Here is a 22,802-nt window from a genome sequence, read left to right on the forward strand (position 1 = left end):
CCGCGATCAGGTAATGAATAATCCTTAATCAGGCAATGATGTATGCGAGTGCACTAGTCATACTTTCTCTTCAACTAGTTGATCTGACACTTATCCTCGGAAAATGCTGCTACAGTTGAAATATTTCATACCCTCTAATTTATTTATTTATTTTAAAGTTGGGTGGCAATAACAAGACTGGAACTCGAACGCAGGTTCTTCCCTCTCCGAGGATAGGTGATTTACCATTTAATCTAAATATCGAAGAGTTCTCCGACTCATCTTCTCTTTCTACAAACTTCTTAGAAGGATTATCTGATAGACAGTATTTTAAGTGTTTTAAGTGACCCTATACCGCAAAGACACTTTTCACTTCCAAACAAATCATTTTACAATTTTAATATTGGAGCTAAATCCTCTGGGATTCCAATATAGAACAAGGCTATTGTAGCCGGTTCTCCATTTATGCCAACAGGGTGGCAGAAGAATTACTAAATGGGGCTATCATATCCATTAAACATAAACTACGCAATCAAGTACATTTGTAGAGAACTGGTTTCTTACGCTTCATGAAACGAAAATAAGTAAATAATTTATAAATACATGCTTTAATTTTAAGATTAATTTCATTAGTTCTTATTCGTTATTTTAATTGTATTAATTATAATTAAATATTTTCCCCATTTCCAAATATACATTACATATATTATTTTCTGAATAAAAGAGTATTATTTAATATTTTCCTAACAATTGTGATAGATATTAGTATTGTTAAAAAGGGTTACTTGAAAAAGTTAAATTGTTAAAAATGGTTACTTTAAAATGTTATTAAAAATATGCGCAGTTTGTTGAGTAAAAACGTGGATTTATTCATCAAGCTCTGCTTCAGCGCAATCGGAAAATAATATTTTATTACATAATAAAAACACTGCGTAATAATGAAGCTTTTAATTAATGTACATAGAATATTAAGTAAATTGGTATAAAAACTGCATTAACCCTGCCACTGAGGCAGATTTCTTTGTTAATATATGGCATTTAAGCTTTAATCATATTTTTTCTTCTTTTTTTCAGACTGCACAGAGAAAATAATATTCTTGTGAGTGTTGCCTCCTCTAAAATGAAAAATTCATAGAAGCGAAGCCTATTTCCTACTGTTATTCTGAGAAATAGAAAGAAGTGAGAAATTTTTCTTGAAGGAACAAAGCAAAGTTAAATCAAAATTTTCTGAAACATGAATAGAGTATACTGTTTCGGAATAACATGCTTCTATTTGAATAAAATCCAGCTTTAATGCAGAATGTTCAGATTTGAATTTCAATTCGAACTGGTGCAGAAGTATATAACGAATATTACGTTTCTGTCTGCCCTTCTACGTCTCTATGAAAAGAGCTTCTTAAAAAAAATCTATGAAAACAGCTAACTCTAATTTATATTCATAAAACGTAAAATTACAATGTGAAAATGTTAGGCATTGGCCATGTTGCTTAGTGCAACTTAGAAACTAACCACGTAATTCTACAGTGTTGAAAATACCGTTTTACAATTTTAATATTAGAACTAAATTGAGTTTCAGGCTTATGGTCGTAGTTATTATTTGCAAAATTTTGAAAAATTCATAAATGCTTTTTTGTATTTCAAAATTTTTCGGAAGTCTTTTTAAACACTTTTCCCCTCTATTAAAGGATTAGCTAACAAAAAATCTTAGTTGATTTAAATTTTTATATTTATAATAAAAGTCAAAATGACCGAAGTATTGAATTTTGTTGCACAGATATTATACTAAAACACATGCGTTCTCTTTCTGAGTAAATATAATCTCAAAATTCTTTTATTTAAAAATGTTGAGGAAAAAATATACACTGCTTCACAAATTTTGAATGTTTCTAAGTTCTTCTAATTAAGAATCTAATTAACAGAACAAATTCATAATTAAGAGAATGAAGTTTGTTTTCGCTTAAAAGAGTAAATTTCTCAAAGAAAGAATTGGCAGGAATACTTTTGAATATTGCCTAAGTTCTTCTAATAAAGGAAACTATTGTAAGCTTTGATCTAATACATTTGAAATCTCAGTAATTTTTTGAAATTTTTGAATAAAATTTAACTAACTATTTTGTCATTGCCACTACAGTTTAACCAGAATCTATATACATCTATAATTTCAAACGTATCTTATCTATTTAAGTCTTAATCTATGCGTACTGTTTCATTTTATAATGCTTTATCAAACCAGAGTATTTTAGAATAAACAGGCTGAAAATATCTAACTTTAATTCGATAAATTCCTAACAATTTTCCTAAAAAGAATATACTTTTAAAAGAATTTAAATTTGCAAACGTATTTATTGCAGATGAATCTGTTTAACCAAAATGCAGAATAACTTCAAGTCGATAAGAACATAACTTGGAGATTTATTTTATTAGATAAAAATTCATTATTCATTATTATTTAATTTATAAAACATTTAAAGTTAATACATTTGGTTTAATTAACATATTTTCTGAATAAATAAAAGTAATAACCGAAATTTCAAGTCCAAATTTTATGATGTGATAATTACGTTTTTGAAATAATAAAGAAGTAAACGTGTCGTATTGATTATTAAATTATACCGCATGTTAAAATAAAGTGATGCACGATCCAAAACAGTATTACGATGATAGTTGAATTACCTTCCTGAAATAAATAGTTCTGAAAAAAAAAAAAAAAAAAAAAAAAAAACACCCTACAAAAACTGTGAATCAGAATACTAGAAACAATAATTTAAAGATCCAGCAAAATGCTAGAAGAAGCGGAAGTTTCCAACAAAGGGCACAATGGTACGACATTGGACAAAAATTTCTTTGAGGATATATCTTCTTTAGAGGAAGCTGACTGCTATTTGGACTTTTTATCGCAGCCTTACCCTCATACTGGAAAAGGTAAGAGCCTTTTATGTCTGTAAAAATGGATTTCTTCTTTAACATTTCAAAAAGAAATTTGCTCTTTCAGAAAAAAGAAAAAGAAGAATCTTTTTTCTTTGATTGTGATTTGTGCTACTTCTATTTTTCGTTTTGTTCCAGCATGTTTTTTGGGCAAGTGAACAGATATTGCACTTTTTCCTTCCGTTCTTCATTTCCTACTTTGAAGTTCTTTGATAAGTTCACAGATTAGGTAATCTTTAAAAAAAGCACGCTTTTCAGATATACTATTCGTATAGAATAAAAAGATCGCCGATTTGTTTACTGAAGTTTCGTCTGAAAGACAAATAAACAATTGAGCTGAATATTTTTTTGTTTAGTTCAAAATGCATTCCATCTAATACGTTAAAGAGATACATTGAAATAGCTACTATCATTTCAAAACGTAGTAATTGCCTGTGCAGTTGTTTCATTTCCTCTGCTGACAAGTTATGAATGCAAAATAAGTTTTCAATCAATAATTTAATATTTATTATATTAATGCTTTGGCCATATCTTTTAAATTAACAGCCATTTTAAATTAAGATATAAAGTGAATTGTTGATTCACATTACATAAAAATCATTGAATTTTGCAAATTAGTTAGGTTTTCCATATTATGCATATGCTTAAGATTGTCCTTTTTGTTACCAAGATCAGTTTTGTTTGAAGTTTGTTACCAAGATCTATATTTTTAATAGCTGTTTCGGTCATAATGTACTGTTGAATCACTACTAGTTTATTTTGAAAATGTTAAAAACAAATTTTAAAAATAGTTACTTTTACCTTGCATTTATACTAAATTACAACAAGGCTAAGGCTCTGGCTGTATCACATTTACTACACTCATGTTAGTGAAATCACACAATTCTCTACCAGTGCTGCATTTACAGTCAAGGTAATGGAAACATGCTGTAAATGAATGTGTCATATCAGTGTCGTAGAAGCAGATGCTCTTGAGTACAGGCATATGTCACTAATGTACTACACTGCTTTAAATTTGTCCTACTCATTTATTGCTGAAAGTTCTAAAGCGAACTGTAGTGCCGTTATGACTGTAAACAATTATATATTTAATAAAGACTACTGTTCAATCTGGCTGAAGATTCTCTAGAATCACGTAAAATATTTATTCTAATAATTACTCAGCAGTCATCCTTTAGTCTATCGTACGATCCCTCTTCTCGGTTTACAGATGAAATTACAAATGTTACCTATCCTGGATATTTTGAGCCTTATATAAGATCTCTAAAACTTTTTCCTGATCGTTCAAAATATAAAAATAATATGATGAAGTAGGCTAAATTTTACATCTCCGGCATTTAAATAATTATGTAGTATTTCTGCACATGTCAGATTAAAATTTCACTAATTTTTGTTGTTTTTTAATGCTTAGGTAGAAAAGACTTGGCCACCTCAGTTCCAGTAAATAGCACTTGCTTTTCTTTGTCTAAATTAAAAATGTTCATTAGGTGTTTTACCTGGATACAAAAGCTCTTTTAACTGTTTCCCATGGACAAAACGCCAAAACAAATGCCCCACATTTGAAATTCTCTGGACGAAAAAAATTCTAATTTCCTTCCTCAAGAACTAAACTACTAGAATGTTAATAAAAGAAATAGTTTAAGCGAAGTAGTTACTTCTTCCTTCGTAACTTTGTAAGGTGTTAGCACTACTCGATTCTGTCTTGAGTGGAATTTCATCGCAGGTATTAATAGTTGCAAGACCATGTGGAAGAACAAGCAGAGCAAAGGAACGTGAATAGCTTATGGGATAAGTGTGAAGTACTGGAAGCGTGTCGCTAAACAAAGGAAAGAGGAGGGACTGTTCAGGAAAGAGAGGCACTCAGGCAACTACAAAAGGTTGATTGACAATTCACTTGAGAACTCTGGGAAAAAAAAAAAAAAAAAAAAAAAAAAAACAATGATCTATCTGCTAAGGCGAAATCAATAAACCTTGCCTATTGTTTGAATTCATTTTTTCAGGCAATAAAGTTTATTTAGGATCACGTTTAAATTTTCAACTTTTTTAAGGTTGTTTAATGTTAGTTTAAGTTCCAATTTGAAATACTTCATTTTGTATATATCCGATGATGTGCAGTAACTTGAAATATTAACTGTAGTCCATAATTTTAATGGATACACTAAAAATATCACATTCATAGCTAAAAAATCACTATTACCTGTAATATATTTACAAATTATCAAAGTGGTTATCTTTGATGTTAAAGTGCAGCTATCAGCCCCTTTCTGTTATAGTCCGCTACTTATATAATAAGAGATATTTTTCATTCGTTTCGAAGGGAGCCTATCAGCAGCCGAGCAGTTAAAATTGCTACACACTGGTAGTTCCAACCTGGGTTCGATTCCAGGTGGACAAGCTGGCTGCATAGGTGTTTTCTTTGTTTTCCCTATGTGTAACGTGCATACCAGCCAGTTTGCCTCAGAAAGTCCTCCATGAACGCATCCCTTAGGTAGATAGCCCTATTATAATTTGAGATAATCAATTAAACCAAAACAAATTAACCTATGGAGACATTTAAGTTATTTCGAAGCAGGAGATATGAAAAATGAGCAATGTCCTCGCTGGGATTCGAACTACGGACCTCTCGAATACGTGTCGAGCGTGCTGACTACTACACCACAAAGGCATACTAAGAAGGCGGGAGAAATATCTTATAAACCTTTCAAATGAAATTCCTTAAGTGTGGCAAGCGCTTGTGTAATTTAACATAAAACCCTATCCCTAAAATGGATGCTATAGAGAAAGTCCTATAGTCCTACATTCCAAACTTGCGGCATGTGACTTCTTCTGCTGCTGCTGTCGGTTCACAACGAGGAAATATAAAAAAATATACGATTATAAGTATATTGTATTAATATATAATTTTAATAAAAATTGAACAAATATCGGGGAGTGTATAAAACTTCAGGTGTTAAAAAGGACACTTGAGACAGTTTCTTTGCAAAAAGGTACGTACTTCGTGTTTACAATAATACCGAAAGCTTCCGCCTTAGCAGATAGATCATTGTTTATTTTTTTTTTTTTTTTCCCAGAGTTCTCAAGTGAATTGTCAATCAACCTTTTGTAGTTGCCTGAGTGCCTCTCTTTCCTGAACAGTCCCTCCTCTTTCCTTTGTTTAGCGACACGCTTCCAGTACTTCCGGTAGAACTTAAACATTATTACATAAATCAAGTCAAGTCTAAATATAATAGTGCTGGATTAGCACATGAACGGCTAAACTTAGGTTGACTCAACAAATCTAACAAGCGTGAGAATTATTCGAAATGGCTAAGTGGCGTATTAGCGTTACAGCAAGATCAGAAATGCAATTTGCGCTGGCTAGCGAAAACACGGTTTGAGTAAACTACAAAATTCACCCGTTTAAATGCTCACTTCACTTAACTTTAAATTTACATCCTGGCGACGAGATGCTAGGGGAAGTTGAGGAATTCAGGAAAGATAACAAAAATTTGAATAATAGGTTAAATAACTAAGGTAAACCCTACAATATGATAAGTAAGATAAGTTGAAATATGTAGCTATGATAAGTAAGATAAGTTGAAAGAACTGAAGCAGAACGGAACCAATAACGTGTTTACAAAATTTAGTGAAGTGAGCAAAGCTGCAGCCCATGTATGCTATGTATTCTTGAAGATGATAGGCAAAGACACAAAACGTTTTCACGGGTTGCGATTTTCTTAAAGACCATTTGTCAACTCAGCTGAAATATTTAACCCTGAATGTATAAAAGTATTTCAAAGTATCTCTCTGCGGCCCAATGAGTAATTGAATTGGCATCCTAGCTGAGTCACCAAATGAAAATAAAAGCATCAAGCGTTGTTACATATTTCATGTAATGAGAGTACAGAGCCGTATTTCGTTGACGTTGTGATTCAGAATTCGTATTTTGGGGAAATAACTGGCCATTGTACTGTTACATGACCCTGAGAGTGGAGAAGATTTATGCAGAACTGTTTGCGAACTTCTGAAAAAAAAAATGATTTCACTTTTTCTAGGCTGCCCTATGTAGTTCATAATGGAACACCTTCAGAGACTAGAAAACGTAATATCTTCAAAGCATACCTACATAAACAGATAAGTAAATTATATAGAAATTTCGATCAAGTCCACTGAAATGTACGTTCAAAAGTGATTAATACAGAAAATGTTATGAAATGGCAAAAAAGTCAACTTCATAAGAAATTACGGTTTAAACCAGCAACGGATTTCCGCTTTCTCTTAAAGAAATTCATTACATTCTGAGCTTCTTTATTGCGCAGAAGGGTGCAGATTCTGAGCTTCCTTATTGCGCAGAAGGGGCTACACTGTTTCTTGCTTCTCGACAAGCTTAGGAACTTGAAAGTCTAAATTCGCCGATTTTTGCAAAAGAAAGAACAGGACACCGGCGTATTGATTGTTCCTTTGAAGTTGTGAGATCTTTCTTTTACGGTTGATGCAATGTTTCAGTTTTAAAATATTTGTAAAAAGACATAATTATTACAAATATGAATGATCCGGTGAAAACATTCAAAAGCAAGTTACTGCATTGGAAGCAAGAGTGAAAATATAAAGACTCACATGCTTCTTAACTTCTATAAAAATACGAAGGACTGACATATTTCTCAACTTCTTCCATAAAAATGTGAAGGACTGACATACTTCTTAACTTCTATAAAAATGCGAAGAACTGGCATACTTCTTAAATTCTAAGTGCAAAACAAGTTCAAGGGAGCCTGCTTTATACAGGATGTGTGCCGAAAAGTCTCAGCTCAATTCAAAGAACAGTTCTGCGATATCGGATCTAATGAAGATAAGTTCTCCTTGTATACTGCCTCTTTTGTTAATCGATCTTAAGAAAACGTCAGCCAATTTACCATTGGAATTAACAGAAATCAGCGCGACTGAACTCTAAAGCAAACATTAAATGGAATGAATGACCCAAATTTTACAAATACTTGCCTGAGACGTTCCCAGAAAGCCTCAAGCTTGCATCTTACATGATTTCTTTGTTCGGTTGTATACACCAGTGTGAACAACGTTTCTTATGAAAATTAGCAAGATGCAGGCGAGAACCAGGTTAACCGACATTTATGTGAAGATCAGTGACTAGCATAACATCAGTGACTAGCATATCTGTCCAGACATCCCAAAGCTGGTTGCAGGAACAAACTGCCAGGTGTAGGGAAAGAAACATTTGATGTTTTTTTACTACATGAATTTCCTTATGTTCCTTTCATTTTTTAAAGACAATACGCATTTAGTCCCGTTTAAATTCATACGCTAATCATACGCATTTAGTCCCATTTAAGTATCATATCATTTGTAATTGAAAATAACTTTATGTTTTCTTACGGGCCGCATTATGTTGCACTCATGGCTAGTTTATTCACGTGAGATACTGAATTTGGTATGTCTGGTGTAGAATAATATTCAAGATTATATTTCGTAACTTCTACTATTGATAAAAAGTGCATCCTTCGCATATTTATTTTTACTTATCCTCAGTTTCAGAGAGAAGAATGAGTCGATCCTAACTATTAGTTCGTCATTAAATCTTGTCATATTTCCTTATAGATCATTAGCGTGTAATTAACCATTTGCAGTTGTGACATATAAAGGTGAACATCTTATCGAGATGTAACCTTTATTATTGCGAGTTTCTCTGGATTTCTTTTAACGTTGTTCTTTTTTATTGTAACTAAATTTTAAATGAAACTTAATAATGAAAATTACTTAAATTATGATGAAATAAGGACGGTTTACAGACCTTGTAGAACACGGTATTAATGAAGAAAAATCAGATAACTGATCTGTTGTGTTCAAGACATAAGTGATAAAAATATACAGTTAATCACTTTATAATATACCTGATAAAAATTTTACTAACTGATAAATATTGTACAAATAATGATAATTACTCGTAATATGATTCATACTTAAAACTGGAGAACTGGAGAAGAGAGAAATTTGAAAATTTTCAAAACAACAAAAACGCGGTTACATGTTATAGTGACAAAGAGATTACCGTGAACTAATTAAATATCAGATGCATTTGTGGAGGAGTTAAGTATTTCGAAAATAACTGATACTAGTAAGATTGGTGCCATAATACATTTTTTAAAAATTAAAAGCATGGAATATATACATTAGATAATTAATTTAAGTAATTTTATAAAATATTTATAAGGAAAGTTCTTTTTTTTTTTTTTTTCTTTTTTTTCTTTTTTTTTTTTTTTTTTTTGTAACATATCGTATGAATGGTTTTACTCATACAGAACATAGGTAATGTTACTAAAAACAAATCAAATGCATTTATAAATAAAATTTTCTTAAATTAAAAAGACACAAAAATAACAGGGTCTCTAAAATAGAAATTTTTGTGTCAAATTATGAGCTTTTGAGCGACTATTATCTGTCAAGTATATTTGAATCAAGGAAAATAAGGTGGTCGTTCTTATGTTCTGAGAAAGTCTGAAAAACAATATAACTTTTACCAATCCTGAGTACTTTCAATTTTTGTACTGCGTCTCCGTCTCAAAATCCATTTTTAATTTCAAAAGTGATTCCCCAATTGACAGAGGAAGTAAAACATCTTCTGAAATGGATTTGTATCATGCTTGTCTCCTAATTTATTCATTAAATCAACAGAACCAGTAAGTGCTTTTCTATTAGCATCTTTTCGAATTATTACATTAGAGGCTGCTCACGCCAGGAAGCTAAGCAGCATATGTGGACTTAATTCATTCATTACAGTTGCAGTGATGGTCGAAGACTTTATCACTAAAAACAAATATGTATCTGAGGCTTGCCTGAGTGGCACGCGCAGTTTTTAACGTCTTATACATTGGTCTGCATACGTTGGTAGTACTGAACCTTGTTTCAATTTATAAATCTGAAATCCTGTTTCCTATCTGCGTTCAAACGGCAGATGTTCCCCCCTCTTGATTCTCGGATTTCATTCATTGCTTTGCATTTTCGAATATTGTGCGCTTTCTTCCTCCTCCGAGTATGCCCTCATTGTGACTGATCTTTTGAAACCTCGTTGACACATTCAACAAATGAATAATTTCATATTGCGTATTTCTTTGCGTATGAAAATGTACAATTACAATTGTTTTATTAACCATGACAGATAAATGAAAAACAGTATTTAAGATTTTGATAACCAGAATGATTTAAATTTAGTTTGAATAGATTTAACATTTTAGTGTCAAATGTATATAATTTAGCCTTTCAGTCTTTGTCCCAAAATATTTTCTCTCATCGCAGCTTCAAAGTCTTATACATTCTCTGGTTTACTATTTAAGCTATATTTGTAAGTTTTCATTCCTCGGTACCTGTGCATATTTTCGATTTATTTCACAGTTCAAACTAAAAAAAATTCTGCCAAGTATAAGCTGAAGCTATCACGAGTTCACAGCAGTTTATGTTTCTTCTTTCATGCGCTGCAAATTTATTTTTATTCTCCATCTTGCTTTCAGCTAAACTTTTCATCAAAATATCATATATTGTAAAGGAAAAAATATATTACAAGATTGGTCAAATAGAATGCTTACTTTACTCATTGTTTAGTGAATGCTTCCCATCAAAATTTCCATCAATTCCATCTCCGACTAGAGAATATCGTTAAGTTTCGAAAATTAATAATTTCCATCATATTTTGGCCTTCTAATTCATTTCAGATGACATTTTTCGTAACCATTTCAGTGAATTCCGTTAACTGTTGTGATACTTATAAAAGTGATTCTGAAAATCACGAAACAGATAATATTGCTGGCTCTTCCCTATATTTACCGTTAAAGATTAAAAAAGAAGTCGTGAAAGTAGCAACACGTTTCTCTATTTATAGCAAAAGGAGGGAGAGTTGCCATTAACTTAATGTTCCTTTAGTTCGCTTAGAGAGAGAAAAAAGCAATTCCTGAATCTATGCCTTTTATTTTCATCGTGAACAGCTCTTTGATTTAATAGCATTAGCCCACACTGGAACGCTCTCTGAATTTATTTGTGGGTCTGACAGTAAAAATGGTCCACGTTCTGGAGAAGCCGCAAGCAGCAAAGAGTTTCTTGTTTACATCTGTGGAGAATGGATCTCGTTATACGTGCTCCTTTGAAAGTAGAATTGTGTTACATTAACCTAAAATGCATAATAAACGCAGAGACCTCTTTAACATATAATCTGACAGAATTTAAAGGAAGGATGTAAAGCTTAAAAAATATAGAAATCTTTTCTTTAATATGCTTTCTAGAATAATTCTTCATAATAAGTTTTTTGATTTTATTAAAAATTCTTTTGTGTGAAAATCACATTTGTATTTTTTTATCTCTCAATTAGTGAAGGTTTTATTTTTTTAATTAATGAATTAATCTTTAGCGCTATAGAAAACAAGACGCTACATTTGCAAGTTTACAACCCTATAGCTGAAGAATGTTTATCTTTAAGAGGCAAAGAGTAGCTTAACCTTTCAAGTGTAACTTCTGGTACCGTTAAGACTTACACAGTTGAATTTTGAAGTACATTAATCTGAAATGTGAAACTTTGCATATTTGCATTTTTTCCCTGTAAATACAGTGAAAATCAATTTTCGAATTTGGAATAATTAAAAAGAACTTAAATACTAATTACAGAGTGTGAATATATCAAACGAATTTGAAAACTTTAGAATATGAGCTGAAAGTAAAATGTATATATATATTATTCTGCTTTATGAATGCAGATCTATCGCATGAAGTTAAAGATTCACAGGCAAATTAACAGAAAAACATTCGCGGACTTAACAAGTCGCCGTAAGCATTGAATGAAATTCAAACAAGCATACGCTAAACATAAAATTAGCTATATTACGTATTTTTCTACTTAAATAATTCCACAACCACTTCCTACTGCTAAAGGAAAAGCAAAAACGGTCTCGCCGTCCGTGATTGTCAGAAACAGACAGACAATGGTACTTTGCATTAAATCTTGAAATAATCTCTGTGAATCATCTAGCATCCTTTGCCAACGTCCACGCAGCTGATAAACGCGCTGTAAATAAAACTGAGGGGTCCTGGACACAATGAACCTGTGAGTGCGCCCTGAAGATATTCGTCATTACCGAAGTATTTCCCATGAAGGTGCTTGTCCAGGGCAAGGACCACGTGTCTTTGTTCGCTGGATCCGAGCTTAGTGCCTCCCAGACATGTAGCTGAATGATAACTCTATTCGTGCTTGCTCGTATAGTCCAGTGGTGGCGAACCTTTTTGGGGGGTACCGGCGTTCCCAAAACCTTTTTGACTAAATCCCCATCTAAGAGCGATTTACTATGTTTTGCCAGGCACAGTGAAATCTGAAAGCTGGCTATTGTTAGAAGGGTTTTTCTAGAAAGCTAATTGCAAAAAACAATTTTCTGGTAATTATAATTCTTAAGTTTCCCTTCAATATACAGCTTCCGTTCAGCTTCATCAAGTTCGGCAATAATCTCGTGGTTGGTGTTAAAGTGCCGTAAGTAAGTAAATGAAAAGTAAGCCTAAGTAAAAATAAGTAAGTAAGTGAAACGTTCAAGAACAGACTTTATTTAAATTACACAGTATAATTTCATTGAGATTATTGATTAAGGAAGTAATATTTTAGTCGCGTCACGGCTGATGAGCCTCTGCGTGCCGACTGTGGCACGCGTGCCATCGCTGTCTTGTTCTGTTGCAATGCATGTTCTATTCGTTGCGTCTGCTGTGAGTACAGGTCTTCGGTGGTGATATGCTTGATATTAGTAGGTTGTAATGCATTACTTGGCAACTAATACACCAGACACACAGCATTATCGTGCGTGGATACGAAGGTAATCTGAAGGTGTGAGGAATAAGGTCACGTGGAGATAATCACTCTCTGGTACGCTTTGGAGCGTCATATTGGGCCCACTTACATTGCTTGATAATTTTCGACTAAATATGAGCATGTTGCAATGCCATGACAGCAACACCAAACAAGCTGGCACTCGGAATTCCTTATAGGCTGCTGGTATTCTGTGAGGTACCTGTTATCTCAACTTTTACATTGCCCTTGGAGAGGCTGTTGAAGCCTGATAAATTCAGTATCATAGGTATAAAGTCGACTTCGCTGGATTTCAGATTATCCTTTCCAAATTATATTACCTTTAAAATATCGGTTTGCATGTTACTGATGTTATAACTAAGGCATTTCATTGCCTTGAAAATAAAAAGCATACGTATGTGAAATAAATTCTTGTTAGGATTAAAAGCTTGATTTCAATGAAAGCTCTTAAAATCTGAAATGAAAAAAATAACATATATGGCATCTTTTATTATTTATTATATGTAGAAGAATCAGTCTGCAAGGAATTTAATATAATTTAACACCAGAGTATGCAATAACATAAATATTTAATAGTAATTCGGTAACAATAATTTATATAATATTACGAATTTTGCATTTAAATTGCTAGTTTTAGGAGAACTATAATTAGAATTGTTTCATTTCCCCGTGCAATGCAGCGCGTGAAAAATTTTAAAAGAAAGCTACGCCGAAAAAGTAATATATATATATATATATGAGCACGTGCATTTATCATTGAATAAATGGATATCTCTTTTATGCATATTGAAATTGAATAAATGTAATTGCGTACTGTGTTAGTTATAACCGTAATTCCATCCTCTTGTTGTTTTCCAGAAATCTCGAAAAGCAAAGAAGTTACTTGAACTCTCTCGCGACCGATTGAAAGATTTAAAAACCGGAGAGAGATAGCTCCTCAGCTCAGTTGTTGTTTAGTTAGCTGCTGTTGTTAATATTGATCGTATTAGCTTTCTCTGCGCTGAGAACTGTGTTCTGTTTAACGATTTAGTAGTTTCAGGGATAACTAATGATTATAATTACGTGATAATTTGAACACCTGTACGAATATCTCTGAAGAAAATTCCAGCAACCTGTTATATTTCTTTTGATAAGAATAAACTGTATTAACATTTTATTGGACTTGTGCATTCAATCTATTATGAACCCAACAATAATTTTTGTATTCATATTAAAAACTCGATCTAAGATTTTTCATAACTTTTTATTTAATAATATATAAAATATTACCCTGCTGCTTTTCCCTACTATTTGAATGCTAAATCCTTCTGGATGCCGCTAGTTTTAATGAATTTAAAAAAGGAAATGGGCCTCGATTTTCAAAATAACAACACAGCTTTCTGCCAAATGGTATCCAAGATTGCCAATTTATAAGTACCAGGAAAAGATTTATAAGTAATCTTTCTTTATTAAGTCATTTTCCCTTGAAATCCAAACAACACACAGCGAATCCCTTAAAGCCGATTAGCAGTCACAAGCCCCTCGTAGATAACAATAACTGCAGGCGATTTTAACTTAATCCGCTAGTTATTCTGCGGAAGTAACTATTCCAAATAGAAAATCAATCCAACATGATTCCTCTAAATCTTCTGGAATTCAATTCGTGATTGTCTCAATGGCTGTAATCATTCGGGCGGGATAGTGAGCTACGAATGTTAGCTACGAAAGTGAGCTACGGATAATTGTTTACTCTGGTGTCTTAAGAGCACCGTGTATTTTATGATAATAACCGCAACTGAAATCGTTTATAGGTAAAATGAGTAGATTTTGCCATAAGCATATTATCTGAGATATACAAATCGCATGCATTAAATGTTTGCTTAATATAATTCCATGCTGAATTCTTTCTTTTTCTAAAATTTCATTAACTTTGAGTTTAGGATCAGTTTGAAGTCAGTTAAGTGCAACTCACCTAATTATAAAGAACATACGACAGTAACGTTTAATTTTGCATTTAAATACAGATAATCATGTAAATAATGAAACTGGAAGTAAAAGCGAGTGTTTTCAATAAAAAGTCCAACTCCATCGCTGATGACATACGAGATAATAAATATATCACAGTTTTCGCTAATGTAAATCATCACAAATAATATACACTGAAATGTCAACTTACTTCTCCCCATTGCAGTAATAGTTACTTATTTTGCTCTTTCAATATTTAATAGATAAGGCTCAGAAATCCTTATTCATAACAGTAGTTTTGAAGTCATGATAAATGTCACGATTTGTCTAATGACTTCTTTTGACCTGAGGAATAATATATTTATCCTATTTGCTTCATAATTATCTGTGAAAATATTAAACTCATTTTTCATTTTATGTTCAGTTTAAATTATAATTCATTTCTAAGAATCTTCATTTGATAATATGAATTTCTTCATTTTATAATATTTTTGATCGTGATCATCATTTGATTATAAGAATCTACAGGATCCGCCCATATCCCTATCCGGTACTTACGTATTAACGCAACCGCAGCTGCAGATTTGGCGGATTTTAAGTATTGCCAATCTACACCTAAAATTTTTGCGACAAATCATAAATTAAAACAACTTTACTTAAAATCAAAACACTTTATTTAAAATCAAAGTAATCAATCGGATTTCTGGGGAAAATGGGCCGATATAGAGTTTAGCATAGATTCAAAACAGTCTCTATTTTCTTTGACCTGATGTTGCTGCCATATGAACTTTGCTAAATAAGATTCTAAATGATGTATTTCTGTCCCCCTATGTCTCTTGTTCCTCCATTTAACACTGCCCCACATTCTGTCAACTGTTTGTGTATGAACTACTGTATCAAGATCAATAAAATTGTATTTATGATTAACTTTAGCATGTAGGAATCTTTCTTTTTCTCTTCTATTTAGAATAAATTGTGCTATCATCTGCAATGTTTTCAATAATTTTATTAAGAAGAGTAGAGAGAGTTCTATTAGGAACAGTGACAACAAACGAATCTTTTGTTTCTCTACATATATATACCACCAAACACCCATTATTTCGGTAATACTCAACAACAAATCTGGTTCACCTACCTTCTTGTTTGGTTTATTTTCCAAAACATTTATTGGCGCACCAGACTCTTTATTGGCGCATCAGCGCAACTTCTGCTGCGGTGGCGTTAATACGCAAGTACCCAATATTCTTCACATTTTATGCGTACTTGTCACCAAATTAGTTACAAGTTGACTAAGGAAGGTCAATATAGTTAATCAAAGATTCAACAAATTATATGTTTTGATTGTTTTTTTAATTAGGATTTATAATCTTATTATTTTTTAAAGAAGAATCTACGGTTTGTAATAGAATAAAATATTTTCGAAAACATTTTTGCTTAGTTATTTGAGTTCGCATAATGTAAAACATTTCACAAAGAACGTAAAATATAACAAACTGTATCATAACTGTTAGTTCTCAAATCATTAAATACGAAATATTTAAGGATAAAATTGCCTTTTTAAGTACAATCTAGCAAATGTATCTGTAGTACAGAAAATTAGAAGGAATCATAACTAGAAGAAACTAAATTAATATGCTTTAAAGTAAAGATCAGAATTTAATATCTTAAGTAATGCTAAATTTGACTTTTGTAGGTTTCTTAGCTGAGTGAAAGTTCATAAAAATTCTGGATTTCAGAAACACAGTCATTCGTTTTGGTCGAAATTTTCATTATTACTTCCTCCATAATAAGCACATCTACTATAATATTATTGAGAATCTATAAAATAACTCAGAACATCTTGGCATTCAAAAATACGTAGCTGAAAGCATTTGCTGAGCTAATACAGCTAATAATTTTTTTTTAATATCAGGTACTTCTTTTTTTATGGATTATGGAACCTTCATATGAAGGACAATAATAATATTTACGTAAGATATCAAAATAAATCCTAAACCAAACGCATGCAATGTTCAGATCCCAAAATGACTGATGATTTGTTACCTCGGTGGTATTTTAAGAAACCTTTTTATCTGTATACTCAATTTTGAGAACTTCAGTGTCTTTCATATATGTGTTGCCTTTGGTTGCATGAGTTCCCTGTCTGAATCCACGAACAAACCTTTTGAATGTTACGGTTTAGTTAACTGGAAAAACTATATGTAATAAGAACTTAAAAAACATTTCGTGCACATAATGCTGCTACGATATGATTTATAAACTCGATTTATAATTTGCAATATCATTAATTTTCTAAATTGCTAGTTAATATATATATATGCAGTGAAATGGTAAGAAGCTCGTTGTAATAACTTGGCTTGGATGTGTTCTATATTAAGTATAGAACAATATAACATAAGATATTTCAATGGGTACTACCAAATATCATTACTGTGCAATTGAAAATTCATGTTAATACCTATATTGTAGTAGGTAATTGTGTGAATAGGAGATACATATAAATCTCATGCATTAAATGTTTACTTAATATAATTTCATGCTGAATTCTTTCTTTTTCTAAAATTTCATTAACTTTGAGTTTAGGAATGTTAACTTAATATAATTTCATGCTGAATCTTATTATTTTTTAAAGAAGAATATACGGTTTGTAATAGAATAAAATATTTCATAATATAAGTAAACATTTTTCTTAACCAATACTGTATCATTCACATTAATTAACAATTCGAGTAATGATCAGTGAAACATAAACAATAAAGCAATTCTAAATTTCAAAAAGGTGTTTGCATTGTGTGACATATTGTTCGGCAGTAACCGGTTCAATTACTATGGTCCAGTGCAAAGTTAATTAAAATTAATTACAATACAAGGTAAGTAAAATCAAACTAACGTTTATTTATGGTGATACGATTAAGAATACAAGTTACATTTTAAATTGGTGGTGACTGGTCATCTAAATATCTGAAGAAACAACGGAAGACGTTAACATACCTTCTTTAACATATATAACATTTCACTGTTCCCGGATGGACTCCATCATACCAATTTGCGGATTACTTGATAGTGAAAACAATGACAGGATACAATATTGTCTCAGGGAATAATTACTATACGTCCGGAAAATCATCTGTAAGAAGAAGAAAAATGTAAGAGATAAAATTAATCAAAGGCTATTGTTTCGGAGGCCAGGCTTCCCTCCTTTTGCAACTTCCAACCGGTAGGACACAAATCTTCCCACCACAGACTATTATTGAATCAGGAATTCAGCAAGAATTATAGATGCAGGACGCCTTTTTTTGGTGCAGGTTATTTAAACGTTCTTCTCCTCCTCGTCTTCGAAGCGGCTGCCCTCCACGCTGAACGGTAAAGTTGACATCTCTTTTGTTATTTTTTTTTCTGCGAGCGTCTCATGAAATTTCTTTTCTCCGTGTCCCTCTTTCGTCATCCACTGCGCAGCCACTTCGATACCTGGCGCGCTTTTGAAAAAATTGTTGAAGTATGATGATCGGAAGAACGCCATGCACAGCAAACCAAACAGATAAATCTTCACGGGAAAGGGTTTCCCGACTACCAGAAGACGCCAACTAGCGCGGTTCAACCATTCGGCCTCCAAGGCCACTCTGCTGATGGAAAACGGGAGAAACTAGCCTCGTCTCGAGGCGCAACTCCAACATTGCAAGCTTCCTATCCAACAACTTTTCACTCTCATAAATAAACTCTCTGTAGAACATCTTCCCGCCAGAGATGTCACAGCAACCGGGGTCCCGTTTATGCAAAATACTGCACGTGGCACGGTCATCAGAACATGTGGTGGATACATCATACATGTGTTCAAACGCTTAGGCGAAAGAATTTCGGGGTGCAGTATTCCCTAGATAAGGGATTCTGAGAATGAATTCCATGTGGACGGTTTGGATGAGAACATTTTTCAGAACCAATCAATAGTTATTCGTTTATTCAACACAATAAACGAATTTAGGACATTAAAATTAAACTATTACATAACAATTAAATTCATTACAAAATGTCAGCACAATATAAATTGTTTCTTCAGTAGAAAATTAAGTATACACACTCATTATCCAGATTGAGTTTCAATTACTTTTGATTTACCTTACTACCAGTCAGAAAATATGTATTCGATAACTTTAATAAAAAGAGGGGTAAAAATTAAGTTAAATTAAAAAAAAATTAACACACCAAAAGTGTAGCAACAAGGCTTTAAAATAATTAAAGTTAAAAGTTAAACAACATTAGGGGTCAAAACAAAAGGACGAAAACCAAGTAAACTTAAGTCCCTAAACTCAAATTAAAAATTAAACAACTTCAACACAAACTTTTAAAGCAACCAGACCTAAATTTAAAGTTAAAAAAGTTGCAGTTTAAACTTACAACCAACTTTAAACAACAATGCAAAAATGAATAACTTCAATTACTGATCAAAACTGAATTAAGTAAGCAAAACTGCTAGCTTGAAAATAATAACAATTAATACATAACAGATACATAAGCCAGAAGTTTGTAGACGTGGCCGAATTCAATTGTTTCCTTTTCAATAGTGGTTAACATATATTTTCATTTAATACAACACAAATCAAATCGGCGCTAAAGTGCCTTGTTCTTAAAAAATATTTTTTATCACATAAACGTGAAAAATATATATATTTTGAAGGCAGCGGGCAGTAGCATGTTGCCACAGCAAATCGAAAGAAAGCAAAGAGAGGTGAACAAAAAAGAGGCGATCCAAGAGCAGAGACCAAAAATAAATAAATAAATAAAAGAGAGCGGGACGCATATAGGGAAAAATTCCTCCTCGTGATTAATCCGATTGCATTATTTCCTCATTGCTTAGGAACGCCTTGACTTTGCTTGGTCTCGAGGATAAACTTCCATACCGTTTGTTTACATTTTGGTAACAGTACCGAAAAGATTACGAGCCTTGTATTTTTGCTGCTACGAGATTTTAATTTTTACAACACTGTAGTGTTGTGAATTTGATATAAAACATGTAGTGATTTTTTTCCGTAGAGAGGAAAAGTATTATTTCTTCTTGTGCTAAATCCGTAAATGTGTATTAAGTTCAGAGATTTTTTAATAAATGTATTCTTAATTAAAAACCATTCATATTATAGGTGTTGTGATTATTAATTAATTATTTCATATTCATTATATCTTTATTGTCTCCTGATGCAATCTGCGAAAGCATGCGACAAGTCAGTTTTCGGAAATATCCAAAACGACGTTGGGAGCTAACATTACACAAGTACACAATAAATTCACAATATTTATAATCAGTCTTAAAAAGTAAAATTTATTTTTGAAGTTAGACTAATATGAATTTCGAACAGAGAAATAGAAGTACATATTTTAAATTGAATAATATTACTTTATGAATATTGCCCATTTTTTAATGTGTAACATGTTTTGTATTTTTGCAAAAAAATAGTATTTGTCAGAGAAGCAGGTTACAACAGGAATCCATCTGCAGAACGCTGCAGCTAAATGTTTTCGTTTCGAAGGAAACAAACGATAATTTTCACTCTTCTGTGTCACTGATGCGCGTTATTCAACAAAAGAAAATCATTAGAACCCCGCCTAAACGTCATTACGCCAAGAGCACATCCGACTGTATCATGGCCTTGAAGCGAAATCAGTTTCGGAAGGTCACGTGATCGAAATAGTCGATTTCTTTCTCTTTAGCATAATCCCGGAGTTAAACTTTACCGAAAATAGTAGTTTGTATTAAAATAAATATAAGTAAAATTAATAAACGTGAGTAGGTCGTATGATTAACATTAAATTTTTCATAGTGCAATTTTTTTACAGGCGGTAAAAATGCATATCTTCAATAATTTTTTAAACAATTTGTACTTCGTTTATGTAACTAAAAGTATCATTGAGAATCACCTCATGCGAACTTTATTTATGTAATTTTGATATAAATGAAATTCATTTATGTAATCTGAATCAAATTTATTGCCAAAATAATATAAAATCCACATAAGGGGGGAATTCAATAGATTTATGGATGCAAATTTTAGATCTTCATACTAGTAAAATAAATATTAAGGGAAGAATTATTTTGTAAAACTCCATGCCGCTACCATTGCATCAGCTATATAAATTTTTAAAAGTCAAATACCCATAGTCATCTCTCTTCACTCCATTCACTAATAAAATCTGCATATCTCAATTTTATCAAAACAGGAAAATGAATTAAAATTCCTTAAATGCTAGAAAATTTGAATATAAAAATGAAATTACATGCACGTTATACTATAAATAAATCTTTCAAGATAATTTCAAAGATCCAAATGCTAATTGCATTCATAAAAAAGGATAGCCATCTATTTGTACCAGTTCCAATTTTATGTTGAATCACTTTTTCCAAAGCATCCAAGAGATAAGTGATTAGGCTTGGTTTTTTTTAAAGTGATTTCCCCAAATTACAGGCCTATACCACTATTAAAATTAAATTCATAAAACTTGGAGATGTACCATATACATACATGCTACATATTATACATAATCTATGCAGAAACAAAGCATAAATCAAAATAAACAATTGAGTTTTTAACTGAAGTTAATTAAATTTTTTAACATTTTTATATGAACATTTTATATTAATTTTGTCATTTTTATATTTTGTATAATTATTTAACATTATTTTACAAGTTATCAAACATATTTTCTAACCGAGTTTGTAAAGTCATTCCACAAGTGCAAGAATCTGTTAAATTATGTAAAGTAACTGTATAGTGTACTAACCGTATGCAAGATAACTTATATAAAATATCCATTTGCTTTCCTGACATAAGAAATGCGTTTTCCATGTTTTTAAGAATTTCACCAAATAAGAAATATCCAATTGAAGATTTTAATAGAGTAACTTCAGATGGAAAATTTTTAATTTCCCCCTTATCTAATTCTTTAAGAAAACCAAAAATATCATCTGCTGTATCTACTGAATGAATACTTTGCAACAAGTCCTGGCAAATATTGCATTTTATCACCCTTAATTTTTTCATGGCATCATAACCTGAAACATAAACTAGCACTGCTAAAATATCAGAAAAAACATTTTCTATAAAAAAATCATTAATAAGTAAATTTGAATAATCAATTAATATTCGCAAAAGTAAAGATAGAATCCTTATCATAATCTGGTAAAAGAGACATTCATATTTGATGATGAAATTATAAAACGAAGCTTCTTCTCATTTTCTAATAATTGTAGGTCATTTATTTAATAATCTGAACCTGACATTTGCCGATACATTTCAAAACGTGATTCAGGAACATCAGTTTGAAATTTTCCTAACAATATGTATTCAGCTTCATACTATTGAAACAAACATGGAATCAATTGAATGAATGCATCTATAGTTGTTATTAATGCCTGTGTTACGAATTTGGTACTTAAAAAGCTAATGTTAGTTCAATTACAAAAAAAATGCTTAAATTTTCTCAAATTATCATGCAGTATTACAATATCTCACAGTAGTTATCTTTTAACTACTCAAATGTCCAATAGAACGCAATTAAAAACAGCTAAAGAACGCTAATCCGCGAATTCGCTACAATCAACAAGAGCAGTTTTCTAAACAACAACAAACTAAGCAACTACTACAAACTGAGATGTTTTCCTCCTTTTATAAGATTTTAAAATCACGCGCTAGAATTTTCCAGTACTTTCTCGAAATCAAAAAGAGATATTTATTTATTTAATGCACGTGCTCTTGTAATTTCAATTTTATGGCTTAGCTTTCTTTTAATATTCGTCACGCGCTGCACTGCGCGAGAAATAAAATCATTTAATTTGTAATTGAACTAACATTAGCTTTTTAAATACCAAATTCGTAACACTGCCCCCTTCCCAAGGACTGCACGTCCCGGGCAGTACAATCCCTGGACAGGAAGCTAAACTTACAACTGTGGCATAAATGCATTAATAAGCATTACATTACAATAATAAACAACATGAACAATAAATGCAATACATAAAACAAATCAAATACACATTTAAAAACAAAATGGACCATGGTCTTATACTATTTACAATTATTTACATTATGTACTATGGCCATAGTAATGAGCTAACCTGTCGTAAGAGTTCGAAGACTCACGGATC

The 22,802-nt window shown here is 31.7% G+C and overlaps 1 protein-coding gene and 1 long non-coding RNA gene across 2 annotated transcripts in view; one reads left to right on the forward strand and one right to left on the reverse strand.

The window, feature by feature from the left end:
- Window positions 1–22,802, forward strand: part of LOC118199505 (diuretic hormone receptor-like) — a 509,054-nt gene that overhangs the window by 277,153 nt on the left and 209,099 nt on the right. Inside the window, exon 2 of the mRNA XM_085817429.1 lies at window positions 1,054–2,901. Coding sequence (XP_085673555.1) covers window positions 2,760–2,901 — 142 coding nt within the window. The 5' untranslated portion in view covers window positions 1,054–2,759. The remainder of the gene's footprint in view (window positions 1–1,053; window positions 2,902–22,802) is intronic.
- The window catches only part of LOC118181749 (uncharacterized), a 273,477-nt gene continuing 263,115 nt past the window's right edge, over window positions 12,441–22,802 (reverse strand). The window contains exons 2-3 of the long non-coding RNA XR_015041357.1: window positions 17,663–17,798; window positions 12,441–13,181 (exon numbers count right to left, since the gene is read on the reverse strand). This is a non-coding gene — a long non-coding RNA (uncharacterized LOC118181749). The remainder of the gene's footprint in view (window positions 13,182–17,662; window positions 17,799–22,802) is intronic.

This window comes from Stegodyphus dumicola, chromosome 5 (assembly GCF_044657685.1).
Source record: "Stegodyphus dumicola isolate Sdum_Otavi_A_Nest chromosome 5, ASM4465768v1".
In the NCBI taxonomy this organism is placed as follows: domain Eukaryota; kingdom Metazoa; phylum Arthropoda; class Arachnida; order Araneae; family Eresidae; genus Stegodyphus; species Stegodyphus dumicola.